This window comes from Orycteropus afer, unplaced genomic scaffold (genome assembly GCF_000298275.1).
Source record: "Orycteropus afer afer isolate SDZICR_OR568_19922 unplaced genomic scaffold, OryAfe1.0 scaffold00067, whole genome shotgun sequence".
NCBI lineage: Eukaryota > Metazoa > Chordata > Mammalia > Tubulidentata > Orycteropodidae > Orycteropus > Orycteropus afer.
Window position 1 is genome coordinate 3,530,397 of NW_006921654.1, and position 24,136 is coordinate 3,554,532.

Here is a 24,136-nt window from a genome sequence, read left to right on the forward strand (position 1 = left end):
AAAAAAAAAAAAAAAAGTTACCAATGTCACGGAACTGCTTGTGTAGAAATTGTTGAACGGAAACCTAAACTGCAGTGTTAACATTCACCAAAAATACAATAAAGCTTTCTTTTTAAAAAAAGTTGTATTTTGTTACTGATGCTTAATTTTGGTGGTCTCATATTGGGTGTGAGCTGCGGGCAGGCAGGGTCACTCTATCTTGCTCACAAGTATTTGCAACACCCAAGATGTCTAGGCCACAGCGGGTGCCTAATGAGTGACTGTTCAATGAACACGGTAAGGACTGGCCACAGCTCCTCTCCTCGGGTTGGGGGGAGGTGAGACTGACCCCACAGCAGGTCCCCCACAGCAGCCCTCATACATGTCTCTATCCTAGTATCTGGGGTGGAATGCCCAATGGTGCACCCCAGCAAGCTTGGTGGCCCCTTGTCCCTCTCCTAGGAAGTCAGTCAACTCTGCGCCAGCAGCTTCATCAAAAAGGTCAACTGGTGTTTTAAGTGTGGTCTTCAGAGTCCCGTGGATGGACAAGGTTCAGCATTACAGCAGAAGGAACCCTAGAGGTATTGAAGTGCTCCAAGCGCTGGCTGGGCTCCTGACAGACTGCCCCTTCCTTCCCTGGGTACCCGGCCTAAACTAGGCGGCCATCGGGATCCACCAGGCCCAGCAAGGCCTCCGCCAGGCTGGTGAGCTCGTTCTCTTCCAGCGCCTCCACCAGGCGTTGCAGCGTGGCACGGCGGCCCTCGGCCTGCACAAAGCGCCGCAGTAGTTGGAAGGCCTGCTCGTACAGCCCTTCGCGCTCGTACTCATAGGCCAGCGAGTCCAGCGCAGGGTCCCGCAGTGCCCGACAGCTACGCTGCAGTGATCGGCCCACCTTGCGCCATTTGAGGCCCACCAGGCGCGCGAACGTCTGCTGGTCCTGTAGGTTCAGTGGCCGGTTAACTGCAGGGGGAGTGGGGAGGCAGGTTGAGCACAGAGGACCCTAGAGCCGGTCCCCTCCCAACCCCATGGACCGCCAAACCCAGACCCCTCAAACTCCATCCTCCTGGCGACCCTGTCTTTCTGCACTCCTCACCTATGAGCTGACCCTGAAACAGAAAAGTCTGGCCAGACAGCGGCGGTGGCGGTGGCTTCTCCTCCGACGGAGCGGGGGCCTGGGACTGCAAGGGGGCCGGAAGAACCTCCACGTCGCTACCCTGGCCCCCTAGGCCGCACGTCAGGTTCCGGAGCGCATGCTCCAGTCCAGCAAGTTCCTCGTCCCGCAGCCGGTCGGGCTAGGAAGGGGAGTGCGGCGTCGGTGGGGGTCTGGTCCGCGGATCTCTGTCCCCCCCTTCCCTGTCCCCCGCCCGGTCGCACCTTCTGGGCGAAGATGCAGTTCAAGCAGCGCTCCTCATCCGTCAGCAAAGGGTCCAGTCGCTCAGCACCAGCGCGCAGTTCCAGCTGCAACTTCAAGGAGTTCAGTGCCAGCGCCATTGCCAAGCGGCTCTGCAGCGCGGCGCACAGCTCCCCCTCGCGGTAGGCGCGGAGGAAGCGGTCGCAAAGCTGGCGCCCGCCGAAACGCAATTGCACAATCAGCTGTGGATCGCTGCGGTGGATCTTGAGTATCTGCAGCTGGTCCGGGCTCCCGCAGCTCTCTGCGGAGGTGGGCAGTCAGGCGCCGGACAGACCCTACCCGGGACCGTTCTCTGGACGGCCAGAGGAGGGGAGAAGCCCGCGGCCAAACCCCCGTCCCCGTGAGGAGACCAGCAACAACCCAGAATAAAAGCCAAGACCTCACCCAAGACGGAGGGCTACCTCCCACCCCATCTCTGAAGCCCCAGATGAAGGTGGGCCAAAAGGACTGCGGAGGGACTTTGCAACAGTGGGGCGTGTGCCCTGGGCACCCACGCCCTCTGAGTAGGCTGCTGGTGGGGCGGGAGAGGGGCAGGAGATCTCAGGTCTTCTGCCTCCAAGTGCAGCTCCCCCTGACCCGGAAGAAGAGGGGCTCTTGCCGCTCTGGGGCCGGAGCCGGACCCGCCCCCCCCCCCCCAGCTGGCTTCAGCCTCCTGTGGCCTTTGCCCTGAGATGGGAAAGAAGGATCCGGAAAGGTAGGTACTGAGGAGAGGTCTTGAGCAAGGGCTGCTGCACTGAGAGAGGAAAAGAGGAAAGAGAAAGACGCGCGATTAGTAGAAAGCAGTGCGCGGGGTCGTCGTGGAGGGAGGGAAAAGTGGAGCAGGGAGCTGTTAACGCATAAACAGGCAGAGCTTCCTAGACACGTGTGCCTTAAGCAGAGAAGACAGAGCCTACGCAACCTGGGGTCTCCCTGCCATCAAATCTTTTTCCTAACGCCACGCGGCTTAGCCAGGCCCAAGGAGTACAGGAGGTGGAGTCTCAGCCCTTGGCCCCGCCCAGAAACGGCCCCTGTGGGCCTTTCGCCCTCCGCGCGTCAGCGCACGCACCTGCCAAGGCACCCCGCAGGGCGCTGTACACTTCCACCTTCTTCTGGGGATGAGCGTAGGCATCCGACAGAGCCATCTTGTCCACCGAAGACGCCACAAAAAGGTATGCGCTGCCCACCCACTCCTCGCGTTCATTTGGCCCAGCTGCCATCCCAGCTCCTGGATATGCAGTGAAGTGTCAAAGTCATGCCTAGACCTGAAAACAGCTGTCCCGGCCCACCTGTCTCCTCCACTGCAGCCCCACCCAGCTGGCACCCTTAGGACAGGGAGTTCCCCATCTCACAAACAAAAAAACCAAACTCACTGCCATCTCAGTGGACTCGACTCACAGAGACCCCTTTTGGGTTTCCGAGGCGGTAGGTAAATCTTTACAAAAGTAGATTGCCCCGTCTTCCTTCTGTGGAGCAGCTGGTGGGTTTGAACCACCAGCCCTCTGGTTAGCAGTCGAATGCCGTAGCCACTGCGCCACCAGAGCTCCTTCTCCATCTCGCAGGCAGCCCCTTATACCTGTGGCTCTGCACAGAGCCCAGTTCAGCCCAGCCCTGCAGTGAGGACTGTCCCTGCGCTGCCTTCTCAGAGAAAGCGCCGAGGTCAGAGTGCTGGAGAGCGCGTCCCACGGCTGAGGCAGGACAAGCTCCGCCCCCTCTTCAGGCCAGCGCCTCTCTCAACTAAAGCCAAAGCTGACGGCTTAGGAGGCATCATCCTGGCTAGCGGCCATGCTCCACAGCCAGTAGTACTCATGTCCTGGCCTTATCCTCAGCTTAAACTTGAGCCTTCAGGAGGCTCTCTCACCTGTCCTCCTCCTACACATGTTCTTCTGCCTCCTGGCTTTCCAGGACGCCTGTAGTTTAAGCCTGGCTAGATTCTCTCTCCGACGAAGATATAAGTTTAAGAACTTCCCCTTCTTCCTCCTCCATCATTGTGCCTGTCGAGAGGGCTGTCTCACTCTGACTTCACGTCTGGGCAGTGATTCAGGCCTGGTCAATCAGCATATTCCACCCCCTTTTCTGTAGTGACTAGTTCAATGCTGGGCATAGGACTCAAAGTGAACCAATCAAAATCAACCCTGAAACTCTGGCTGAGCCAATAAGAGTCACTAGCTTCCCTTTTCTTGGGGCTGAGATTGTGGGATGGGCGGGGTCTCCTTTGCCTCTGCTTGGGCAAAGCTTGGCTAAGAATGAAGTCCACACAGAAGGATACAAAGCCAAGAGATGAGAGGTGCACATCTAACCATGCTGTGCCCCCAGATTTGCTGTCCCTGAAGCCACTGCACCTTGAGTTTTACAGTGATGTGAGCTAAATCATTCTTTTTTGTTCTAACATCATTGGAGATGGGCTTTTGTGCATGTAACTCAAATGGTTCTTTTACAGATTCCTTCCCTGACCAGCCAAAGTAGGGCCCCTTAGTGCTAGTATTTCCAACTGCCATCTTCTGACAAAAACCTAGAGGAGTGGGGAGGCCTCACTCACTTTCAGGTCAGTGACCTCCAAGTCACTGTCCCATGAGGCATCGTGGCAAAGTGCCCTATCTCTTCCTCCCCACTCACCTGAGGCCCCATTTCATCCTTTTCCTGGAAACACAGGCTCCAGAGCTCACCTCCTGCCAATCAGCCACACTCCCTTATTCTCCTGAATCTTCAGCTAAGAGAGGTGCTGAGATCCAACTGTGGGTACCATGGATGTCACTGCTCTGGGCAGGACCAGTGGGCCCAGCAGGCATCTATTTGCATAGGTGACAAGGAACCTCAGAGGAGGGAGTGCCAGGAGGAGCCAGGAGCACAGCCTGGGACCTGGTTGGAGGGAGGGGTAGAGATCCTGCACTCAGAGCAAAGGCTGCCGCTCAGATCTGCTCCCGGACCCTAACGTGAATGCAGTAACCAGGCAGGCTCCCTTCATCACCCAGAGCCTGGCAAGAGAACAGATACGGTCCTATTCTGGGTCTGAGCATGAGGGCAAGCCTCCTGGGGTCCTGACTCACCACAACCTTTTGGTAGAAAACACTAGTATTTGTGTATTTACCCCCAAAAATAGTCTGGAAATTATTAGGAAGTTAATATTATGTATCTCTGTAAAGTGGAATTTGGGATGGTTTTTATTTTCTTAGTATTTACCAAAATTTCCTACTTTATGTAAAATAGACACATTTCCCATGTGTTAAAGAAAAATAACTTAAAAAGCAAAATAAATAAATAACGGGATGATATTGCACAGCTGGGGGCCGAGGAAGGGAGACAAGTGGGCTATGGAGGTAGTGGCCCTGGGGCGCTCCAGGCGTAGGGCAGCAGAAATCTACCCTTGAAAGCGCTCCTCTTCTTCATCTTCCTAATCTCCCCACTTGGGAGTGCTGCTGACCTGATGGAGGTGATTCTGCCCCAAAGGCTGGCAGTAAGGGCGGGGCGGGGCCAGAGTCTGCCGACCGGACTGGAGGCAAGAGGAACCTGGAGGGGGCGGGGCTGTCCCTTCGCCTAGGACTGGACAGATGGGGGAAGTCAAACAGGAAAGGCAGGCTGGAAGTCGAGGGGTCAGTTAGCAGGGTAGAGAAGAAGCCGAGGGCCCTCGACTCCCATTTTCCCCTTGGCAACTCCTTCCCACGTGTTTGGCCACAGAAACTGGTCTTCTGGAAGCCCTGTGCCACACCCACCCGAGTGTCCGCCCTTCTGAGGGCCTGGCGGATGCTCCCGGTATAAGTCCTAGACATCTAGTTGGGCAAAGGCTGTTTGAGGCACATAAGCACCGACCCGAGAAAAATCTACCCTGAGTACTAGGGGCCAGGTCAGCATGGCACCCCATCAACACTGCTTAACAGCCAAGTGGACAGGGAAAGCTTGCCGGTAGGGTCCCTCTTGGGCTGAAAGCTGCTCACTCCCGGTGCGCCCCCTACTCAGCTGCGTCGCGTGGGACCTCTTAAGGGGAGCTTCCCAGACTCCCACTAGCCCTCCCCCACCATTCTGGGGGTTCGCACGTGCAACGGGCTGAGGCAGGCGGGGGTCTCCGCTCACGCATTGGATTAGAACCCCCGCCCCCCCCAAGTCGTAGAGCCCTGCCGCCTCTTGAAAGGCCTCGTCCGGGCCAGAACCTGCGGAGGTCAGAGTCCATACCTTCCCCCTCCGCCTCCCACAGAAACAGCCCAATAGGCCAGCAGCACCAGGCCGAGGCAGCCGCGCGTGACGGTGACAGCCGCGCCGCGTTCACGCTCCCGGCCCAGGATTCCACCTCCGCTTCTACCCGCACTAGGGAACCCCCCCGTGCCCCTGCACTAACCTGGCAGCGTCGGCCCGGCCTAGGTTCCCACGCCTGCCCGGCTCCTATCGACCCGCTCCGCTTCCGGGTGTGCGCGGAGCCTCAGGGGCGGTGCCCCAGCGGGAGCCGCCCAGTCCACCCTCGCGTTCTGTCCCTCTCGCCACCCCCGAAGGTTCCTAGCGGCTCTAGTCGGCCCAGTCGAACTCCGCAGCCGTTGCCCTGCCTCCAAGCAGAGCCCGACTGATCCGCTGAGCAAGTAAGACACTGGCGTTCGAGGCTAGACTCCAGGAAGCAGGAAGGGGCTTCGAGAAAGTTCAGTTCTCAAGAGGCCGGAGGGCTCCAGGGTGACAGCTGCCCTACCTTCTCGGGCGGAGGAATTGGGACAGATCTATAAGGGGGCGCCCCCGCCCCCTGGGGACCAGAATTTTGTGGGGTTCCGTGGGGATTGGGCTCATTGATCTGTGCTCTGTTACTCCTTGGCAGTCAGAACGGAGTATCTAAGGGTCCCAGATACAAGCCAGGCTTTGGATATCTGGAACCCCAAGTAAAAGTAGCGCAAATTCCAGGAGCGAATTTTTGCCTGGAAGAAAAGGGAAACTGGGAACTTAACTAGTAAAAGTGGTGTCAGATGTTATGTACGCACTTTGTTGTTTGGTGCGGTCGAGTTGGTTCCGACTCCTTGCGACCCTATGTATTACAAAACGAGACTTTGCTCAAACTAGAGGGACCTTAAAATAAAATGGGCAGCTTCAAAGAGAACGCAGGCTTTTCACTCATCTCTCCTCCCAAGGACGGCGCTCTGAGGTGGAAGGTTCTGCGGAGATCTGGCTGCTCGAGGGTCAGGGTCTGGACTTGAACCCAGGACACCCCAAACCCCGGAGCCGTGAGGCTTCAGAGTCTCCCTGGTTTCTCTCTGCTCCACCAACCTTCCGTAGGAAGTGCCGGGTACTACGCGAAATGTTTGGAAAGGAAGGAGCCTCCCCTCTCCGGGCGGATCCAGCTGTGCCCCGCCTGCGCCCCCGCTTTTGGATTGGCTCGTGGTCCCTGCCAATTAAGTCTGATTTTTAAAGCTCTCGCCCTGTTAACCCTGTAGTCGCCAGCGACAGGACGCAGTAAGGGCGTTGTGGATCCACGCGGAATTTGTGGCAATGAAGATTCCCAGGCCCTACCCTTTCCGAAAGCCTGATTCAGTCGGTGGGGCCGTGAAGTCTGTACCATGAACAAGTATCCAGTGATTCTGATGCCCCCGCGCAGCCTGAGAGGCCCTCGGTTTAATGGCCCTCCGGGCGGGCTCTGGACACAGTCCTGCCCTGGTCCTCAGGAGCGCTTTCGAGAGAAATCAGATTAGTGACCCCCGGTAGGCTAGTCCGGCCTTCGGATCGGGTCGGCTCGGGTGTATGTGTGTAGTAGGGCTGGAGGAGGCGACTAGGGGAAAGGAGAGTTGTTGGCAGCCAGGACCTGTGCCAGCCGCACTCCATTTTCCCCAGGGAGGACTTTTTTCCCCAAGCTTTCTGATAACATCCTCCAGATTCAGGGACCTTGGCTTTATCAACTTCGCTCATAGGTTTCCGTTCCTTCCAATACAGTATAAAGTGTGAAAGTGGTTTAAAGGCGAACCAGGAAGACTTTGAAGTCCCAGGGTGGGGCAAATGGTCGGAGAGGTTGGCCATTTCAGTGTGCCCAGAGGTACCCCGGAAGAAAGGGCTGGAGATCTACTTACAAGAAAACCACCATTGAAAATCCTGTGGAGCACAGTTCACGCATGGGGTTGCCATGAATCGGCACTGACTTCGTGAAGCAAGTAGCTAGAAACCCTTGGGTACCCACACCCAACTTCATGGGCTGAAACCTGTACAGTGGCACAGGGCCCTACGCTTGCTTTATTACCTGATTAAATGTTCTGCTGTCACTATCTTGAAATTCTTAATTTTTTAAACGAGGGGCTTTGCATTTTTACCTTGCACCCAATTCTGCAGATTATGTAGCAGTTCCAGGCAACAAGTTTTTCTACACCCAGGCCCCCGTGTTTCCGTCCCCCCCACCATGCGTTGGTCTCTGAGCCCAGGGACATCCCTCTCTCTCCAGGCAGAAGCTGCCCCCACCCCACCGTCAGGCTATGGCCGAATCCAGAGAGCAGCTGCCCCAGGAGGTGCTGGCCCTCATCTTCCGCTACCTGCCCCTGCGGGACCGCGCCGCCGCCGCTGGGGTCTGCCGGGCCTGGGCCGCCGCCGCCACCTGCAGCACCGTGTGGCGTGACACGAACGTCAGGTGAGCTGCTCCTCCCCCCTGGCGCTGCCCTTTCTTTCCGTGTATGTGAGTGTGTATTAGATGAGGATCTCTGGTAGAAACTCAGTGACTTCATATGAAAAAGCAAAATACTAACATTTATTGACCACGTACTATGTAGCAGCCACTGCTCAAAGTGCCTTTCATATGTTAATTCATTTAATGCTCACGAAAACCTTAAGGAGTAGATAGGTGCTACCCTCTCCGTTGTTCAGACAGGAAACTGAGGCAGAGAGCTTTGATAACTTCCCGAAGTTAGCAAGTTGAAGACAAGGGATTTGAATCTGGCCCTGCCTCCCTAGAGACCACTGAAAAAGGCCCGTTCCTAAAATATAATTGGCTACTCCGCCTGCGTTTCAACCTGTGGCAGATGCAACTGAAATTTTCTAAAGGGTGGGGAGAGTCTACTCTTCGCAACGAACCCTGCCTTTGTGTAACCAGGCGTGGTCAGGGCACGGAGGTGTGGATAAGGGGCGGGAAATGAGAATGGTTGAAGCGGGAATAGGGGCTTCTTCGCAGGTCGCAGGGACGTAGCCAATGCCTCTTCTGTCCCGCTCTGACCCAAGCTGTGACAGTGAGTGGGAAGGGATGCTACCGCCGTATCTGTCCGCCTGCCTGGACCACATTCACAACCTGAGTCTGGAATTTGAGCCATGGAGGAAGCCGAGCCGCTGGGCGGCCACAAAGCTGTTGACAGCGCTGGCGGGCCGTGCCCAGGGGTTGCGAGGCCTGCGCCTGGAGTGTCGCGGAGAGAAGCCTCTTTTCGATGCGGGCAGCGACGTCCTGGACGCTGTGCACGCGGTCTGCCGGGCGGCCCCCGCGCTGCGCCACTTGGACCTGCGGCGCTTGCCCTTCACACTGGACGACGCTCTGGTGCTGCAGACGGCACGCGGCTGCCCCGAGCTCCGCAGCCTCTTCCTGGACAACTGCACTCTCGTGGGCAGCGTGGGGCCAGATTCCGTGCTTGAGCTGCTGGCGGCCTGCCGGAGTTTGCGCATCCTTGGCCTGCATCTCGCCAGCCTGTCGCGCGCCGCCCTCGAGGCGCTAGCCGCGCCTGACCGCGCGCCTTTCGTGCTCTTGGCCCTGCGGTGCGCGTGTCCCGAAGACGCGCGCGCGCCCGCCCTGCCCGACGAGGCCTGGGCTGCGCTGCGCCGCCGCCACCCGGGGCTGGGCGTGGAGTTGGAGCTAGAGCCGGCGCTGTCTGCCGACACCGTGAGGCGCATCCTCCAGCCTTCGGTGCCCGTGGCTGCGCTGCGCCTCAACCTCTCCGGCGACACCATAGGCCCCATGCACTTCGCAGCGCACCACTACGCCGCAAGCTTGCGCACGCTCGAAGTGCGTGCTGCCGCCTCCGCTGAGCTGGACCAAGCTCTGGAGAAACTGGCGGCGCGCTGCGCAGGCTTGCGTGAGGTACATTGCTTCTGCGTGGTGCGGCCTGCAGTGCTGGGCGCCTTCCTAGCGCACTGCCCGCGCCTGCGCAGCTACACGCTCAAACTAACGCGCGAGCCGCATCCCTGGAGGCCCACGTTAGTGGCGTGATGAAGCAACGCCCACCTCCCCGCAGAAGTGCGGCCTCTGGGATGCGGGCTAGGGGGCCCAGGAACGGCCCAACTGGTACCACCCTCCTTTGGGGTTCTTTTGGGGCCTGTGGGATAGCGTCAGGACTAGCCCGGCACAGCCCAAGCACACTCTGGGCAGTCTACAGACGCCCCGCTGTGGCCTGGGCACACTGGGGTCAGCCTCCCCCAACCCCACCCCTCTGCGCACTCTGCGCTAGCTCCACGGACTAGGCTTTGGGGCTGGGAGGGCCCGGGCCAGGACCCAGGGTGAGTGCAATAAAAATCTTGCAGTGTCTCTGCGTCCCGTGAAAGGCGAGGTTGGCTCTGAGCTAGGAAGCCAGAGAAGGCGCGGAGACCTGAGGAGCTGTCCTGGCTGGGGTAGGAGAGATCCAGGCCCCGAGGCCCACCGCGGGAATCGGGTGGAACACTCCACCCTTCGAATGACAACGCCCCAGTATTCGGTGGGTGGGAGTCAGTTCCCCCGCTCCGTCTTTTACCCTGCCGCCCCACGCCCTGGGGCTTCACCGTGCCCGCGGACATCTAGGACTCTCAATACATACAAAGCCCGGTACAGGCAATTTCCCAAGGAGGCCGGGTAAGGTGGGGACCGGAATCTCTACACTACACGCATCTCATCCCATCCTTCCTTTTCTGTCTGCTGGTGCCAAGGCCGCGGTCTGAGCCCCGCCCCGCGGGTTCGCACGTGGCCCCCGCCTGATCTGGCGCCCCGGAGGCGGAGTAGGGCGGGGCAGGCGACAAACGCAGCACTTTCCGCGGCTTTGACTAGCCCGCCGCGGCTCGGCCGAGCGCTGAGCTGGGCGAGACTGCGCTATGCAGGAAGCGCCAGCCCCACTGCCGGCGGAGCCCGGCCCCAGCCCCGTGCCTGCCTTCCTCGGGAAGCTTTGGGCTCTGGTGGGCGACCCAGGCACCGACCACCTGATCCGCTGGAGCCCGGTGAGGGCTGGGGTCCCAAGACTCACCCAGGGGCCCCCGGGATCCCTCCACCTCAGTGAACACCCACGCCCACCGAACCCCCTTCTGGGACGGGGCTGTGGGCACTTGATTCATTGGTCTGGGGCACTTACTTCATCTTGGAGAAGTGTGCAAGATGAGGGTGAGGGGCCTTCCTCTGGGGCCAAGAAAGGGGTAGGAGCCTCCTGGGAACCTAGAACCCAAGGGATATTTGAAGTCATTCAGTTCCCACCCTACCCCATCTGACAGATGGGAAAATAGAGACCTGGGGAACTGACGGGCTGGCTCTGACTCTAGTCCGGGGCCAGAATCTGGGGCTGGTCTCTGCGTCAAAACAGACTCCTTTCTGAGAACTGAGTGCGGAGTCTGAGTCGGTTCGGGGGCCCACCATAGCCTCCCCAGGCTGGGCCACACAGTTGGTTCTCACCTGGCCTGGTCCCCCATGTTCCAGTGAACGGCAGGTCAGGTCTCTAGAGTAAAGGAGAGTGGGTGCGCGCGCCTGAGAGCGGGTCTGGCCTGGGGCAGGCACAGCTCACCAAGTCGGGGCTCCATCCGCGCGATGGGCTGGTGGTGTTCTCCGCAGAGCGGAACCAGTTTCCTCGTAAGCGACCAGAACCGCTTCGCCAAGGAGGTGCTGCCCCAGTACTTCAAGCACAGCAACATGGCGAGCTTTGTGCGTCAACTCAACATGTGTGAGTCCCTGGGCCGGGCGGGGAACAGATGTGGGTGGCTAGGTGCCCGGAGATGGGGCGACTCACGCCCCACTCACTTCCCAGACGGTTTTCGGAAGGTGGTGAGCATCGAGCAGGGAGGCCTGCTCAGGCCGGAGCGCGACCACGTCGAGTTCCAGCACCCGAGCTTCATTCGCGGTCACGAGCAGCTACTGGAGCGCGTGCGGCGCAAGGTGGGAGCTGCCGGCAGGACTGGGTGGAGGCGTTGAGAGGGCAGGCTCTGCCCTACGCGACTCTCTCAGGACGGTGCCTGTCGTCTGCAGGTGCCCGCGCTGCGCGGCGACGACGGCCGCTGGCGCCCCGAGGACTTGGGGCGGCTCCTGGGCGAAGTGCAGGCTCTGCGGGGCGTGCAGGAGAGCACCGAGGCGCGGCTGCGCGAGCTCAGGCAGTGCGCGGGACGGATGGGGCGGGGACTGGGTGGGAGGGTGCAGGCCGCGGGGTGACTCGGGGCAGCTCCTTCCTCCCTTGGGCCTCAGCGCTCCCCTTCGGGCAAATGAACCGAACCGAGGAACCCTGTGGACTCTGTGGGATGGGTGACCATCGGGTGGTCGCGGGTTCAGGGCACCTCCATTCTTTGGGGGGGGGGCACTGTGCGAGCTCTCAGGTGCCTCAGCCCCCTCCTACCCGCTCCCCCAGGCAGAACGAAATCTTGTGGCGGGAGGTGGTGACGCTGCGACAGAGCCACGGACAGCAGCACCGGGTCATTGGAAAGGTGTTCCTCAGCCCCACCCCTTCTCTCTCTTACTTCTCAACGTCCCCCCTCCCGCCCTGACCCACGCCCCGACTCCCAGCTCCCAAGTGAAGCCCCTTCCTCGCGCCCACCAGGGAAGTTCCCTGTGCAGGTGGTGGCGGGGATGGAGGATGAATTGACCCTTGTCTTCCCTTTCAGCTGATCCAGTGCCTCTTCGGGCCACTTCAGGCAGGTTCCAGCAGCGCGGGAGCCAAGAGAAAGCTGTGAGAAGGCCGGGGACGCTGGCCCCATTCCGCTTCCAGGCCCTCCCCACCAGAAGTCCCCTGCAGGCACCCCTTCTCGAGGAATCTTCGTTCCCTCCCATCCCTACAGGCCTGCTTACCCTATCAGCTCCCTCTCTACCGAAGGACCCTCCTCCTCCCCCAACCCTCCCCACCCTCCTGCTCACCCCCAAGCTTCTTCTCTTCCACCTCAGTCATCCTCAGCAGAGGACCTGGGGCTCAAACCATGCTCCCTCCCTCCCTTCTCTACCCCCCAAAGGGCCCCCATCTCTAGTGGGAGCCCCTTCTACCTCCAGCATGTGACCGACGCCCTGGCAACAGGCCTCAGCTCTGCTGACTTGGCTGCTGGGGCCTGAGGGAGGGAGGTGGAGGCTGAAGGGCGTGGAGGCTGAGCCTGCCCTGCCCCCCAGCCCATGACTGGACCACCCTCCACAGGTCCCTGATGCTGGATGAGGGGGGCACATGTTCATCACCTGCCAAATTCAGCTGCCCCCTACCTGGTGCCATCCTGCAGGACCCCTACTTCATCCAGTCAGTAAGTATGTACTTCTCCCCCTCCCCGGGGCACAGCTGGACTTATGGGGAGCTGCCTCATTCCCTCAGAAGAGAAGATGGACATCAGCCCCCCTCCCCCAAGCCCCCAGACCTCTTCTCTCAGACCTGGTCCAACTGGGTGCTGTGGGGTTCTGGCTCTCCCTGTGGCTTGAGTCAAGGGCTGGGCCTGGTGTTCTAATTGCAGCCACTCTCAGAGACCACCTCTAGCCTCAGTAGCCCTCACAGGGTCAGGGGACCTGTCATCTCGGACATCCCCGAAGATTCCCCATCCCCAGAAGGGACTGGACTTTCTCCCTCCAGTGGTGATGGGAGGTAAGGGGGCAGGGGCTACCCTCTGGGGAGCCTGTGGGGGAGGGGCTGGCTGGTAGCCACATGGCTGTGGGGGTCAGGGGAGCGGGTAGGGCCGGGGTCTGGTTGAAGCTTTTCTCTGGTGCAGGGAGAAGGGTCTGGCACTGCTCAAAGAAGAGCCAGCCAGCCCAGGGGGGAAAGTCGAGGCTGGGCTGGCCCTGGCCCCAAACGAGTGTGACTTCTGCGTGACAGCCCCCCCACTGCTGCCTGTGGCTGTGGTCCAGGCCATCCTGGAAGAGAAAGGGAGCTTCAGCCCTGAGGGGCCCAGGAGTGCCCAGCAGCCTGAACCAAGGGGCCCCAGGGAGGTCCCTGACAGGTAAGCAGAACCCACTTGTGACTGGGAGCCCATAGGCCAGTTTTGCAGATAGACCAGCAATTAGCAGTTGACAAACCTTCCCAGCCTTCTTTGCCCTTTGGTGGCTGAGAGGGAGGTTGGGCACTTCATCTGTGATCCTGACCTGACTTCTCAGAGTGTGCTCCAAGAAACATCAGCATCCCAGTCCCCTGAAAAGTGGGAAGCTTATTCAAACACAGAATTTCTGACTCCGGACCAGGTCAGTCAGCATCTCTGTGGAATGGTTTAGGAATCTGCATTTTAAAGAGCCTTACTGAGGTGACTGAGTTGCACAATAGTTTAAGAACTACTGATATTGACATTTGCAACATAGAGAAGGGACATTGCCTAAGACCCCAGCCACAACCCAAACCTCAGGCCCCCGGTAGGAGGCTGAGGCACTCTTTGGGTATTCTTGTGGGGAAGCTCCTCTCCTTGTATTTTCTAGACTGAGGGGGCTGGGCCGGGGTCCTAATGGGGGAGGGGTGGGCACTGCAAGCCAACAGCAGTTCTCTGTGTACAGGGAGTCTCTGGGTCTCGAGAGAGGGGGCCGGAGCCCAGAGGGTCTGCTGCCTCCGATGCTGCTCCGGGGTACCCCAGAAAGTCTGGAGCCTGCAGGTCCCCTGGATGTGAGTACCCCTCAGCTGGGGCCAGGAGTATGAGGCCTGGTAGGGTCTAGCTGTCTGTGCAGCCTGGGGAGGCCATCACTGACCCCCAAGCTCCCCTCAGGTGCTGGGCCCCAGCCTCTCAGGGCGAGAGTGGACCCTGATGGACTTGGACTTGGAGCTGTCCCTGGTAAGGCAGGGGTGAAATTGAGGGACGAGGCCCGGGGACTGCTGAACCAGGCCCTGTGGTCCATGGCTGTGGGTTTCTCTGAGCCAAAGTTGTGGTTGAGGAGGATTGATCGCCCCAAGTCCAGAGGATTCCCCAGCCTCCCATCTAGCTGCTTCCTGGGGTTTTCCTCTGCAGATGCAGCCCTTGGTTCCAGAGAGAGGTGCAGCTGAGCTGTCAGTTAAGGGGTTAAATTCACAGAGCCCAGGTAATGGTGGGGGTGACTCAGAACCTGGGGGGAGGTTGTGGTTGCTCTGAGTGATCACTGGGTGGTTGGTCGGCTAGGCAAGTCTGTGATTTGTAGGAAAGCCTCCAGAGCTCAAGCAGCTCTGCAGAGAGCTACCCGCGGCCACCCACTTGCTCATCACTGCGCCCAAGTGGGAAGGTTGTCAATGTATGCTTCACCCTTACTGAACCCAGCACACGGCAGGAGGGGCGTTTCTTCCCCAAAGAAAGGATGGGGAAAGGAGCAAAAGCGTTTCTCTCTGCTGAGTGAGACCCCACTTCTCCTAGGCAAGGACCCCACACCCGGGAGGCCGCTACTGCTGGACGTCCCGGCGGCTTTGGGAGGTCCAGCCCTCGGCCTGCCTGGGGCTTTGACTATTTACAGCACCCCTGAGAGCCGAGCCTCCTACCTGGGCCCAGGAACCAGTCCCTCTCCCTGAGAGCCCGCCCCCTGGAGCGGGCTTGGCCGAGGGGCTGGTCCCACGCAGCATGCCCTTCTCGGCTTCCTGGCGCCCCCTGGCGGAGGCTGAGAGAACCCCCTGCTACTCGGCGGCCGCTCTCCATTCCCACGCGTAGCCCTACAAATAAAACTGCATTTTTCTCAGTTTCTGGTCTCTTCTCTACCAACTAGGAAGTACAAAAGTCTTGTGTAGGGGGAGTGTCTTCGCATTCATAGAAGCGTCCAGATCCTAGAGTGTTATGTGTTTGGGGACCCCACCAATAGCGTTCCTGCCTAGACCCCTAGGCCCGGATCGTGGGCTTACAAACGACCACTGAGACCTTCGGGTAGCGGAGTTTCTGGGTTAGACCAGGCTCCGCAATGCAGCCACTCCGACCCTAGGCAAATCGGTCTCCTTCTCTGAGCATCATCTATGACAGGCAGAGAGGAGGGGTCGACCAGAACGTTAATGTAAAGTTCCTGGGTATGGCCAGGCCCAGAATGTCTCCTCCCCTGCCCTGCCCTGACTCATCTCCAGGCTCACCCGGAGAGAAAACAGACTACGTGTATGTCCCCAGCACGAGCACAGCTCCGCGACCCTGCTCCTCAGGTCCCGGGAACATAGCCCCCCCCTCCCCCGCCCTGGTTCCGGGCGGCCCTGGGCGCCCCGCCCCCCGCTGCAGCTGTTGTTCCCCCCCCACACACAGGCCCAGCATTTTCTGCACTGTCATCTCCTGCGTGACTGAGGCTCGATCGGTGAGTGGCACCGCCCAGAGCGGACCGGACCCGTAGCCCCATCCCAACCAGTTGGGGGCGGGAGAGAAACTGAGATTAGGCAGAACCAGCCTCCCGCCACCAGCAGCGCGCTCCGAGGAGGTCGGTGAGCCCCGCCCTTCCCCAGGACTCTTAAAACCCAGGGACCGGGTGGAGAAGAGATAAAGGTAGCCTTGTCGGCGCACATGCGCAAAGACTCCCTCAGTTTCCTCGCTGGCTGCGGGAGTGGGGGGACCGCTGCCGAACCCCTGCAGCTGCGCTACCGCTTGGGGCTGCATGGCGCTCCCCGAAGGATGTGGCCTATGATCTTGAAGGACTGGCTCCGAGGCCGAACGGGTGCAACGTAGCTTCGGAATTCCCTTCCGAGCAGTGAGAACCAGGAAGGTCTCGGACGAGATGGGGTCCGGGTTACCCAGACAGGACCAAGGGCAGGACTTGGGATTATGGGAGAAGGAAGCTAACAAGAAGTGAGGAAGAAGGGAAGGCTAATCCAATCAGCATCCCCCCTCCCGGTCTAGAGTAGATGCTGATCCCCCTCTTCCCACTCCCCCCATGATTGGGTCAGTCACTGGGAGGCCTTCGTGGAAGAAGGCAGAGGGTCTTCGAGTGCACAGTACAGCGTGCAATGTCGTTAACTACCCAGTGGTGAGGGTATGTGCTGCTCCCTGGAGCTCACAGAAGGAGCCAGCCTGCCTTTGGGAGACTTAGCACTGCAATGGATAAGGGAGCATTTGAGTCTTGGAGAATGGGTCCACTAGGGGGAGGGAAAGGGCATTCCAGACACAGGGAACTGCGTGGGCTCAGAGAAGCCAGGGGCTTGGCGGGTTCTGGGGGCACTGAGTGGTGGAAGGAAGTGGGGAAAGGCTTACCTCTGCAGGGGGGTGGGAGGAGCCATTCCACTAGGCACTCAAGATGGGGGCTAGGACCTCACTCTCTCTTCCAGACAAGGCCCAGATGCCTAGAATAAGGTAGAGAAGGGACCCCAAAGGGAGAAGGAGACCAGGATGAGCAATGTGTGGGTAAAATCAAGACAAGGGGAAAAACAATAAAAGTTTGGGAAACATTGGTAGCTTTTATGTTTTGGTCCCTGGAGAGTCCAAGATGAAGCAGAAGATGACTGAGTCATTCCCCCGCCAGTTCAGAGACAGTCGTGTCTCAGGTGATGGTAGGACATCATGGTCAGAGCTGGGACTCAAGAGGATTCAGGTATTCCTGGTCAGGTATCAGGGGACCAGGAGCGGCCGGAAGACCACACTGGGTGCTGCACCATGGTGGTGGTGGTGGTGGACAGTGCAGGGGCTGGACCTGGTCTGGAAAGATTCAGCAGACAGACTGGAAAGGACCTGACAGAGAGCTGGGCGTGGGGTATCTGGGATCAATCCTAGGTCCTTCTGTCTGAAGAAGTGGAGAAAGAAGTCAGTTTGTCAGTTTGGATAAACTGGGTCTGAACCGGTGGTGGTATCTGAGGGGGACGTTCCCGCTGGAGGCTGGAGTTCTGGAGGCCCTGGTTGGGGAAGGAGGTGAGAGCAAATGTTGACCTAGTCGAGTGTCACGAGGTGGTTCAAAGAGCCACAGCTAACGTTTAGGGGAACAGGAGACAGGACAAAGCAGCAGGAGAGGCAGGAAGGCAGAGGCTCGGTGCAGTGGGCTCCAGGTGCAGTGCTGCAGACCGACCTGGCTAGTCCGGGTCGTGGTGAACTTCGGCCCGCCCTCGGGTGTTCACTGCAGCCCCGGGAGAGAGGTCAAGAAAAGGGGTCCTCCGGCGCCCATTACCCGTCTCCCTCTCCACCATGCAGCCTGGACCATGGGAAACGCTCAGGAGCGGCCGTCGGAGACGATCGACCGCGAGCGGAAACGCCTGGTAGAGACACTGCAGGCGGACTCCGGGCTGCTGCTGGACGCGCTGCTGGCGCGGGGTGTGCTCAACGCGGCGGAGTACGAGGCGCTGGACGCGCTGCCTGATGCCGAGCGCAGGATGCGCCGGCTGCTGCTGCTGGTGCAGAGCAAGGGCGAGGCCGCCTGCAACGAGCTGCTGCACTGTGCGCAGCGTACCGCGCGCGCACCCGACCCTGCTTGGGACTGGCAGCACGTGGGCCCTGGTGAGCGCGCGGGGCGGGGCTTAGGGCGGAGCCGGGAGCCGGACGTGATGCGGAGGGCGGGGCAAAAGCTAAGTTAGGGGCGGGAGTTGTAACCCGGTGAGAAGGGCAGGTGGTGGCAGAGGCCAGAGAGGAGGGGTCAATTAAGCCTGAGACCCTCCCTCCGCCCCAGGCTATCGGGACCGCAGCTACGACCCTCCGTGCCCTGGCCACTGGACGCCTGAGACATCCGGCTCGGGGACCACATGCCCCGGACTGCCCAGACCTTCTGACTGGGATGGGGCTGGGGGCCCTGAGGGCTCCGAGGCGGTGCAATCCGGGATCCCCGAGGAGCCCAAGCAGGAGCTGGAAGCCGAGGCCTCTGAAGAGGCTGAGCCAGAGCCGGAACCCCAAATGGATCCGGAATCTGAACCCGAGCAAGAGCCCGAGCCGGAGCCGGAGCCGGAGCCCGACTGCGAGGCAGCGGATGAGTCTGAAGGTGTGGGGATGCCCCAACCCAGTCCTTGGCTGGCAGGAGAGCGTGAGCTGGGAAATGGAGGGCAGATCCCACCTCACTTGACCACTCTCCCCTGTTATCTTATGGCTCCTAGATTCCTGAAGACCAGAGCGTTGACCAGCAGCTTCCCGCCCAAACGGAAAGGGACGTGGGATCCTGCCTGGGCTGGGTGGATGCCACCAAGACTCCTTGTGGCTCAGTGCCGCTGGAGGTGAATAAACGCTGGAGGGTCAGCCTGAGCTGGGCTCGCTCCACGATTCTGGTTCTTTGCCCAGGAACTGGAGGGTGGGTGCAGGCCTCTGATTACCAGAGACCTGGGCATCCTGTTTCTCCACTCTCCTCCCCAGTCTTCCGCCTGTTCCTGCCCCCAGTAGTCCAAGGTGCACCCCTAGAGATTCCAGACCCAGACCCCCAGTGAGACAAATGCCTAGCCGCTGCTCCACAGCTCTTTTCCCCTCATGAGTCTTTAGGGGCCTGTGTAGGCACCATCCCCCCCTCCCTGGAAGGCCTTGGGCCTGATGTGGAGAGCAAGGCAAAGAAGACTTCTCTGTGCCTAGGAAAGGCGTAGGGTGCAGAGCCTTGAGAAGTGAGATCAGGAGAGAGGAAGGAACGGGATGGGACAATGGGTAGACAGAGCCCACACACGACATTGTAATTGCTGTTTTAATTGTCTGGCTTCCCCTGCACTGGGAGTCCAGTGAGGGTTCTGACCAGTAATTGGCACACAGAAGGCGCTGTATACATATTCATTGACTGAATGAATAAGGACTTGCCAGCTGTGTTTCTTAGTTTTACAGATGGGAAAACTGAAGCTCAGAGGAGTGGGACTGGGTCAGTCCACACAGTGAGTGTGAGGTGATACAGGAAGCAACAACTACCTCTGCTCCTCCCCTGGTCCAAGAGGGGCTCAGGACATGGGACGCACTAGGAGCCCATCAGGTTCACTGACTGTGGCTGCTGCCAGGTTATGCCAGTCTCTGCCAGAGATCAGCTGTTAGGGTGCAGGCAAAGACAGGAACAGTAAAGGCTGTGGAAGGGGTGGAGGCAGGGCCAGGTGAGCTCTTGGGCTTGGCTCACAGGCCTGCAGTGTGTGTGTGTGTGTGTGTGTGTGTGTGTGTGTGTGTGTGATGTGAGCGAGGTTAGGAACAAGCAGTGCCTTCTGGGCAAGCATGGGTGCCTTCCAGGGGAGCCCTGTTCACCCCACCAAACCTTTAGGAGCCGCTGCCTCCCAGCCCCAGGAAGTACAACACATAACACAGAATATACATAACTGGGGCAGGGAGGGGGTGCACTGGCAAGCACATCCCAGCTGGGCCTCTCTCTACTAGAACCCTTGCCCCTTGAGCCTGTGTAAAAGCCAGGGCCCCAGGCTCAGGCAATCACACCAAGAGAAGGGGTCCCGACCCCCACCAAGACCCAATGAGAGGTAGACAGCATGAAAGCTGAAGGAGCACCAAGGGGCCAGGTGGAGGAAGGGAGGCACTGAAGTCCCCAGACATCCAAAGCCATCTCATGCAGGAACAAGTTTCCACTCCCAAACCACCCTCCCCCATCCCCATCCATGCTCAGCAACCTTACTGCCCCCAGCCTCCCCTCTGCTCAACAGAAAGGTCGAACCAGGCCTGACATGCTACTACTGCTGGTCCCCAGGTCCCAGAGAGGCTAACAAAGGACACAAGCCATCTGTGGCTGCCACCCCTCCATCTCAGGATGCTCCTGCCCTCCCAGTTCCCCAAGAAACACCCAGGCCGTGGAAGCACAGAGCAGACAGCTTCATGTTCTAGGGGCCAATCTGCAGCCCTCTGTCCAGGACCTCTGCCTGTGGCCCTAGGCCAGCGTCAGTCAGGCAGCAGGCGGCCCAGCTCAGCTTCATCCAGCCGGTTGGTGGCCATGATGTGCTCCAGCTGCTGCCGGTAGCGCACCAGGTCCTGCATGAAGTGGGGCACTCGAGTCTTGTCCAGCACCCCGTGGGGCCGCAGGTGGTCCACATCCTCATAGGATACCTGCATGGAAGGAGCCGTGTCAGAGAGAGAGGCAGAACCCCAGCCCCACCCCCTCCTCTGGCAGCTGGTCCCAGCCCTCGATTGATGCTCATCACCCACTGCTCCAGGGACTCCTTTCTCTGCCCCCCTCCCTCTCCCCTTCCTGTCCATCTCCAATCTACGCACCTCTGGGCTCAGTCCTGGGTCTCTGCTCTCCTAATACCTTGTACCATTTATGCCCTACAATCCCACTCCTCTCTGTAGCCTGGCTTCTCCTCCCACCTCCAAACCTAGGTATCTCACTGTCTCCTGAACCTTCCCTAGAATATCCTTCAGGAACCCCCCCATACCTAACATGGCACTGATGAAGCTCTTCTACCTCCTGGGTACTGACGTATACCAGCCTCACTCTCTTCTGTTACCCAGGCCTGGACTCTCTCACTGTCCCACTCAGGGTAGCCACTGAATTAAAGGGATTCCACCCTTGGAAAAGCTTTCCAGCTTATCCCTTGCTCTCCAACTGCACAGCCACTGCTCCTTAGGTCAGATCACCATCAACTCCACAGGGAGAGACCACCTCCTCCTCTGCACTCCCTTCCCTATAGGCCTCTCTGCAATCCACCTCCCATGTGACTCCAGAGGGAGCCTTCTAGCCTTCATCTGTGCCACTCTTCTCAAAACCCCCCACTGACTCCCATTGTTCTGGAAGAAGGCCACCTTCCTTAGCCTGATGCAAAGGCCCAGTGCCAGGGATTTGGTCCCTGGTCACTTCTCCTTCTTCCTGACTGCCCTTTGCCCTTGATCCTCCTTTGAGAAGCAGTGTCTACACACACACACCTGCATGCTGGGTCAAGCACATGTCACAGCTGTGGACCCTGAGAACTCTTGTCACCGCAATCTCGTATTTCATCTCCTGTTCTCAATTCCACCAGTGCTCCCCCTGCTAGAGAGCTCTGGCACCCAGCCCCCAGCTGAACATCCATCAGACACTCATGGGATACTGCAGCGAGGGGGAGAGCTGGATGGGCCCTCTGCGGGCCGTGGCCTCTCACCTTGCCCAGCGAGGTCAGCAGCGGGAAATCGATGGTCCGGCGGTGCCTCAGGATGCGCAAGATGCCATCCAGGTACACCTGGTCTTTGCTGAAGCAACCTGTGAGCACAGGAGGGCTGTGAGACCCTGGGCCTGAGGCCCGGTCCCCAGCCCCCTACCCCAACTCTGGGAACTGGTCCTGTGCGCGGCTACCAACCGGGCTGCGAGGTGTCTGTCTGGCCGCGCTTGGCGCGCACGCAGTATTCCCAGCGCACGTCTGCGTCCTGCACGTAGCGCGCCAGGTCCTGGAAGAGCTGGCGGAAGGACATGCGTGCGGCTCGGTGGATGGTGTAGTACAGCAGCGCGGCGCGCCACAGAAACGGCTGCTTGCGGAATAGCACACTGTGCAGACTGGCCAAGCCCTCCTCCGTGGGGTTGGCGGGCCGCAGCCCATACTGCACCCGACCCTCGGCGCTGTGCCATGGCTGCTGCGCATTGTTCACGCCCCGCAGGTAGTGAGTGCCTGCGGGGAGGACGTGGGGCCGTGGCGTTAGGTGGGGGTGGCCAGAGGACCCACCTGCTATGGCCCTGCCCTGTGCCACCCTCAGGACCTCTAGCTGCTTAGTCTGTATCTTTGAGTCCCCAGACTCAGGCTCTCACACAGTTCCCCTCAAGTCTCCTTCCCCCTCCGTCTCCTCCAGACAAATGCATACTTATTCACTCAACTCCTGGCACTGGGAAGACCCCCCTCAGTGAACTTGCACCTAAGGATCAAGAAAGTCTTATAAGCATGCCCTGCCCAACACACAAACGCTCCGAAAATCAAAATCACACTGCCCGCAGCCCCCTGGAGGGACGCATACACACGCACACCACCCAATCCACATCCCGCCTGCCCTGTCATTTTCACAGTCATGCTGAGCCCTCAGAATAAAACACCTCTTGCCCAGAGCACTAGGACTCTTGATGAGGAGGGACAGAAAGGAATCGTGGTGTTTAGCGTCCTGCACCCTCCTCCCAGCCTACCCTGTCCCCTCCTAAAACCGGCTTCGTGTGTGGTCAAACAATTCCATTCCCAGGATCAGGACTTCCACCCACCCTGGACAGGACCTGCATGTTAACTGGGCTGGTGGGAACCCTGAATGCTCCTCTGACCTGTCTGGGCCTCAACAACTTGCCCCCGCTGTCAAGGGAAATTACTAAGAGGGCGAAAAACATAGCCAGAAGGGGCAAGACGTGGGAGAGGAGGTGGGAGAGCGGGCATGCTGGCTGGCATGTGCTGGCTGCCTCTGTGAGGGAGAGGGAGGAGGGAGCTGCTCACCAAGCGGAAGGGGAAGAAACAGATGGGGTGGGTTTACTGGGGTTCCTCACTGCCCCCACCCTTCCCAACCCCTTCTCACCGGTACCCCCCACCCACCCACACACACCCTGACCTATCTCATGCCGAAGCATGCCCTCCAGCCAGTACTGGCGGGCTCCCGTCAGGTTGATGGCCAGTGTGGGCCGGCTGTTTTCCACCATCATCACGGCCTGGGACAGCAGGTCTTCACTCAGCTGCACCACCACCTGCAGGCAGCGCTGCCCTGAGCCACAGCCACTGGTACTTGGGCCAGTGTTCAGATGGACCCACAGATGCCACAGGCTGGACACCCAATTTTCATGACCTCTGCTCAGAGCCAGCCTCCAATCCACCGGGGCCAAGACTTGCCTGGGGTTACTAGGCAGCCAGGATCCGGAGCTGGACCTGACCCCACCCACTCAGCAGCCTGATTTGGGGCATGCAGAGGAGGGGCTGGCAGGCAAGGCAGGCTCACCTCCCCCACGCAGCCTTCCTTCTGCATGTATTTGCGCACAATGGACCAGATCTGGCACTTGGTCAGCAGCTGCCCCCCGGTGGCAGCCTCAAAATGTTCGTAGGTGCCAAACTTCTCCAGGACAGCCTCGATGATGCCAATTGCCTGCACACAGGGCAGCAGTGGCTGGTCAGCCCAGGCCTCTTGGGTGGTCAGGCTGGGGGGAGGTAGGCAGGCTGCACTGACCTGGTGGACGAACTGCCCAGAGGCCTCACAGTACTTCTCTAGCACCGCCGTGGGCATGGGCTCCTGGTACTCGAACTGTGGGTTGTAGGTGTAACGGGACTGGAAGAACTTGTCTCGCTCGCTGTCCATGTTGGTTGGTCGCAGGGCCACCAGCATGCAGGGGCTCTTGTTGGCACCACGGCCTGCCTCTCTTCGGATCTTAGCAATGTGAGGCAGGGAGGCTGCAGGCCGCAGGGTGCCCCCACCTTGGTCCCGTCCCCATCCAGGTTGGGCTCGTCCCTGGATGCCACCCCCACGCCGGCCAGTGCTATTTACAGTGCAGGTACTCTCACTGCGACGCATTTGGCTGCGGTGGCCCAGGCGTGGCTCTGAGGGGGGTGGCACCTCAGGCTGGGGTCGTAGGGCTGAAGGGACTGACAGAGCCAGGGGCAAGGGCAGGGGCCGAGACCAGGGGTACAACGGTGGCCCATTTCCGTCTGAGGGCTTCAGCCTGGTGCGCAGGGACAGAGGACTGGCAGGTGGGCTGGGGGGTGCCTGCTCATACACCTGGGCCCCCGAATCCAGTACCATTCTGTCTTGGGGGTCACATCCAGCTGGGTCACTCCAACTGTCTTCCCTGTTGACCTCTGAGGACACAGAAGGGCATGTGATGGGTGTGGCCTGTGAGGCCCAGCAGGCCCTGTGCCCCACACTGTCCTTGCTGGGCCCTTGGTGAGCCTAGGGCCTGCTGCCAGGGCCCTGGGTGCCTGCTCCCCAATACCCACCCCAGCATTGCTTCCTTCTGGCAGGCTC

At 59.7% G+C, this 24,136-nt stretch overlaps 5 protein-coding genes across 5 annotated transcripts; 3 read left to right on the forward strand and 2 right to left on the reverse strand.

Moving 5' to 3' along the window:
- Positions 1-628: 628 nt before the first annotated feature.
- Positions 629-2,713, reverse strand: TRADD (TNFRSF1A associated via death domain). The gene is given in 5 exon segments (XM_007940387.2): positions 629-939; positions 1,073-1,271; positions 1,354-1,631; positions 2,436-2,607; positions 2,609-2,713. Coding segments are annotated over 5 exon segments (1,065 nt in total).
- Positions 2,714-7,791: 5,078 nt separating this feature from the next.
- FBXL8 (F-box and leucine rich repeat protein 8) lies at positions 7,792-9,500 on the forward strand. The gene is made up of 2 exons (XM_007940238.1): positions 7,792-7,943; positions 8,528-9,500. The coding sequence occupies exons 1-2, from the start codon at positions 7,792-7,794 to the stop codon at positions 9,498-9,500; spliced, it is 1,125 nt and encodes a 374-aa protein (XP_007938429.1).
- Positions 9,501-10,351: 851 nt separating this feature from the next.
- Positions 10,352-14,928, forward strand: HSF4 (heat shock transcription factor 4). The gene is made up of 13 exons (XM_007940239.2): positions 10,352-10,474; positions 11,076-11,184; positions 11,269-11,396; positions 11,487-11,611; positions 11,860-11,935; positions 12,113-12,177; positions 12,631-12,730; positions 12,935-13,062; positions 13,187-13,414; positions 13,956-14,061; positions 14,162-14,227; positions 14,402-14,471; positions 14,777-14,928. Exons 1-13 carry the CDS (start codon positions 10,352-10,354, stop codon positions 14,926-14,928), a joined length of 1,476 nt encoding a protein of 491 aa, XP_007938430.1.
- A 2,577-nt stretch (positions 14,929-17,505) lies between these two features.
- Positions 17,506-18,667, forward strand: NOL3 (nucleolar protein 3). Its single transcript, XM_042780880.1, has 4 exons — positions 17,506-17,800; positions 17,970-18,277; positions 18,388-18,522; positions 18,641-18,667. Exons 1-4 carry the CDS (start codon positions 17,506-17,508, stop codon positions 18,665-18,667), a joined length of 765 nt encoding a protein of 254 aa, XP_042636814.1.
- A 1,464-nt stretch (positions 18,668-20,131) lies between these two features.
- On the reverse strand, positions 20,132-23,914 carry KIAA0895L (KIAA0895 like). Its single transcript, XM_007940241.2, has 6 exons — positions 23,345-23,914; positions 23,120-23,263; positions 22,739-22,871; positions 21,523-21,828; positions 21,328-21,425; positions 20,132-20,296 (listed from the first exon to the last, which is right to left on the reverse strand). The coding sequence occupies exons 1-6, from the start codon at positions 23,912-23,914 to the stop codon at positions 20,132-20,134; spliced, it is 1,416 nt and encodes a 471-aa protein (XP_007938432.1).
- Positions 23,915-24,136: the final 222 nt, after the last annotated feature.

Excerpts from the sequence above, each read along its gene's own strand:
- NOL3 (XM_042780880.1), top strand. The coding sequence starts at position 17,506 with ATGGGAAACGCTCAGGAGCGGCCGTCGGAGACGATCGACCGCGAGCGG. Across the intron at positions 18,278-18,387 it reads CAGCGGATGAGTCTGAAGGT|ATTCCTGAAGACCAGAGCGT; the intron begins GTGGGGATGCCC and ends TATGGCTCCTAG. Across the intron at positions 18,523-18,640 it reads AGGTGAATAAACGCTGGAGG|TCTTCCGCCTGTTCCTGCCC; the intron begins GTCAGCCTGAGC and ends TCTCCTCCCCAG.
- HSF4 (XM_007940239.2), top strand. The coding sequence starts at position 10,352 with ATGCAGGAAGCGCCAGCCCCACTGCCGGCGGAGCCCGGCCCCAGCCCC. Across the intron at positions 12,178-12,630 it reads GCGGGAGCCAAGAGAAAGCT|GTCCCTGATGCTGGATGAGG; the intron begins GTGAGAAGGCCG and ends CACCCTCCACAG. Across the intron at positions 14,062-14,161 it reads AGCCTGCAGGTCCCCTGGAT|GTGCTGGGCCCCAGCCTCTC; the intron begins GTGAGTACCCCT and ends AGCTCCCCTCAG.
- FBXL8 (XM_007940238.1), top strand. The coding sequence starts at position 7,792 with ATGGCCGAATCCAGAGAGCAGCTGCCCCAGGAGGTGCTGGCCCTCATC. Across the intron at positions 7,944-8,527 it reads TGGCGTGACACGAACGTCAG|CTGTGACAGTGAGTGGGAAG; the intron begins GTGAGCTGCTCC and ends CTCTGACCCAAG.
- KIAA0895L (XM_007940241.2), bottom strand. The coding sequence starts at position 23,914 with ATGGTACTGGATTCGGGGGCCCAGGTGTATGAGCAGGCACCCCCCAGC. Across the intron at positions 21,426-21,522 it reads GACAGACACCTCGCAGCCCG|GTTGCTTCAGCAAAGACCAG; the intron begins GTTGGTAGCCGC and ends CTGTGCTCACAG. Across the intron at positions 20,297-21,327 it reads TGCTGACCTCGCTGGGCAAG|GTATCCTATGAGGATGTGGA; the intron begins GTGAGAGGCCAC and ends CCTTCCATGCAG.